General features: G+C 44.9%; 1 protein-coding gene across 8 annotated transcripts in view; it reads left to right on the forward strand.

Moving 5' to 3' along the window:
* CAMK2G (calcium/calmodulin-dependent protein kinase II gamma) overlaps positions 1-2,563 on the forward strand; it is a 115,018-nt gene that overhangs the window by 110,749 nt on the left and 1,706 nt on the right. For all 8 annotated transcript variants that reach the window (XM_010000759.1, XM_010000754.1, XM_010000753.1 and 5 more), the window contains one exon: positions 2,128-2,203. In XM_010000759.1, the coding sequence (XP_009999061.1) occupies positions 2,128-2,203 (76 nt within the window). The remainder of the gene's footprint in view (positions 1-2,127; positions 2,204-2,563) is intronic.

Consider the following 2,563-nt stretch of genomic DNA (forward strand, 5'->3'; position numbering starts at 1 on the left):
GGCTGCTGCAGCGGGGCTGCCTCTTCGGTTATTCATTCAAAAGAGACAGGAGAGCAGCCGTGAGTCACGCTTTTCTGTCCATGCTGGTGCATGCTTGCCTCCTTTTCGTACCCTCTGCAGTGTGAGTTCGGAGGGTCCCTAGGCGCGAGTGCCTTCCTCCATAACATCCCGAAGCTCTCTGTCCTTCGGAAAAAATGAATCACCTCCTCTGTGCTAGTTGTGGCCTGGGACACGTAGTAAAAGCAAGAAGATGAGCACAGCCTGATGGAATGGACCTGTGTTGAAGGAGACAGGGTCGATGCTGCTGCCTAGTGACCCTTGGGAAAGGGGTGCAAATCTTCTTGGGATGTGTCAGCGCAATGTGGCTGTTTTCTGCAGATTTCCTTATGCATCCCAAATGCAGCCTTTCCCGTGGACTCCATCTTGTGGATATTGCACATATTGGTGTATGCGTGGCATGGGAGGGGGCTCTAAAAATTAGCCCTGCTCCATACATAAGAAACTGCAGACAACTTACTTTTAAACACATTCTTCACAGTAGACATAGCCCACTGTGTCATTTTGATCCATTCCCTGTATACATCTTCTGACATGTGGGAATGTATACAGCCTCTGTCGCAAAACCAGCTCTCTCAAGGGGAAGATCCAGTTGGCCCCTACCTGAGATGTTGTGTAGTATAGTTATCTTAACTGATTTCCAGCATGGGTGCAGACATCTCCCACAGCTAATGAGCTTATAATCTTTTTGCTCTTGAGCTGTATTTATCAATGGTGGGATGAGATGCACATACAGATGAAAGTTTACAGGGGACAGCAATTCAGACTAGCATCTTCTGGCATTTAGAGTGGAATTTAGCTTCCCTGACTTGGACATCTAGAGGTAGTAGGTTGGATTTATACACTATTCTCCTAATGACAGGCATCTGAGATGCCTCAGGTAAGACTTCCAGAAATGCCTGTTTCTTTCAGGGTCTAAAGGAGGAATAATCAGGTGACTGGTTGCATTTCCAACACCTACATTTTAGATGCTTAAGGGCAGAAAATTCCACTTCTGGTGGTCAGAATTGCATATTACTTGGTAACATTGAACATAGTGACAGAGCACCTCCTAAATGCTTGTATAACGTGCAGGATATTCTACCCACAGGGAAATAGTGGGGAAGGCTGGAGAGATGTGAGGGTGTGCATACAGGCTCCGGCATATATATAATGCATATTTAGTCATAGAACAAGAACTGTGTTATTTAACAGAGCCAACCCAAATCTGCAAGTGTTAAGGACTCTTTAAGATGAGCACAGGTGATAGAACACCTCAGAGTGGATGGGGTCTGGGCAATGGACTGTGGGAAACCAAGAGAAGAGAGTGCAGAGGTGCTGGCCAGAGAGCAGCCAAATAACAGTAGATATATAATCCCTGTCTTCATTCATCTTGAAGTCCAGTGTGCTGACTTGGGTTAATGACAGTACTTTCAGAATGCTGAAAATAATTGTGCCACAGGGACTGGCAGAAGCTAACTGCCTGAGGAAAGGAGTGCATACTAATAAATATCTAGGATCTGTTCATCCAACACATCCATCCTGCTGCCATTGTCTCTCTAGCTTGCAGAAGTCATTCCTACATGTCCCAGTTGCTTGCTTGCAGCATTCATAATAGCTGAGGTATTGATGATGGTGATAGTCAAGTTGTTGGGAGACTTTGCAATTGGCTTGATCTCTGTGGTGGGCTTTTGTATATGACTACTGTGGTGCAAGGTAGCCACATCTTAAGCTGTCAGACAAGTGCTTCACATTGGCAGGTTCACTGACATTCTTCAGTCCAACTCCCCAGAAGCACCTCAGACTGTCATTCAGGAGACACCTCTGGTGCCTTAGACCTTTCTAGAAGAAAAAAAAAATCGAATATGACATCTTTATCTTTATTTGCTTTCTCCCTGCATTACAGGATCACCATTCCCCTTTCATACCACTGCCGCCCCCCCTGCCCTGACTCTCATGTGGATGCCTGCAGCATCCTATGAGATCTAGACTAATGGTGCTCCACAAATTGCTTGTAGGAAGCACCCACTAGCCCTTTATTCCCACTGAAGTCTTGCACACAGTTAAATTGCTCCTTCTTTTTGTTTGCAGTGCGTAAGCAAGAGATCATTAAGATAACAGAGCAGCTGATAGAAGCCATCAATAATGGAGACTTTGAGGCTTATACGTAAGTACAGATGTCTTCTGACAGGTTGTTTATCAGTTTGTGTGCAAGTGATATTCTGGCTTCTGGGTATGAGGGCTTGTCTTGCAGTCAGAGATGACAAAAAGTTATATGCTTTTTAGCCTTCATCAGTTAGAAGTAGGGATATGTTAGAGCAGAAGCCAGGTAACAGACAGCAATGGGAGTGACAAAAGGGAAATGTCCTGGCTTTTTAAGAAAAGTAGGGGGGAGGGCAGTGAGATGGGCAGAAATAGAATAAAAGAAAAGCCAGAAACCTAGAGGTTGTTTTATGTGAAATGCAAACTATCAGCAACTCCTGTGTTGTTGCTGTAGGACTGAGTTCTCCAGGAACTTATGTAGGGA

The sequence above is a fragment of the Chaetura pelagica genome, unplaced genomic scaffold, assembly GCF_000747805.2.
Source record: "Chaetura pelagica isolate M959 unplaced genomic scaffold, ChaPel_1.0 scaffold166, whole genome shotgun sequence".
In the NCBI taxonomy this organism is placed as follows: domain Eukaryota; kingdom Metazoa; phylum Chordata; class Aves; order Apodiformes; family Apodidae; genus Chaetura; species Chaetura pelagica.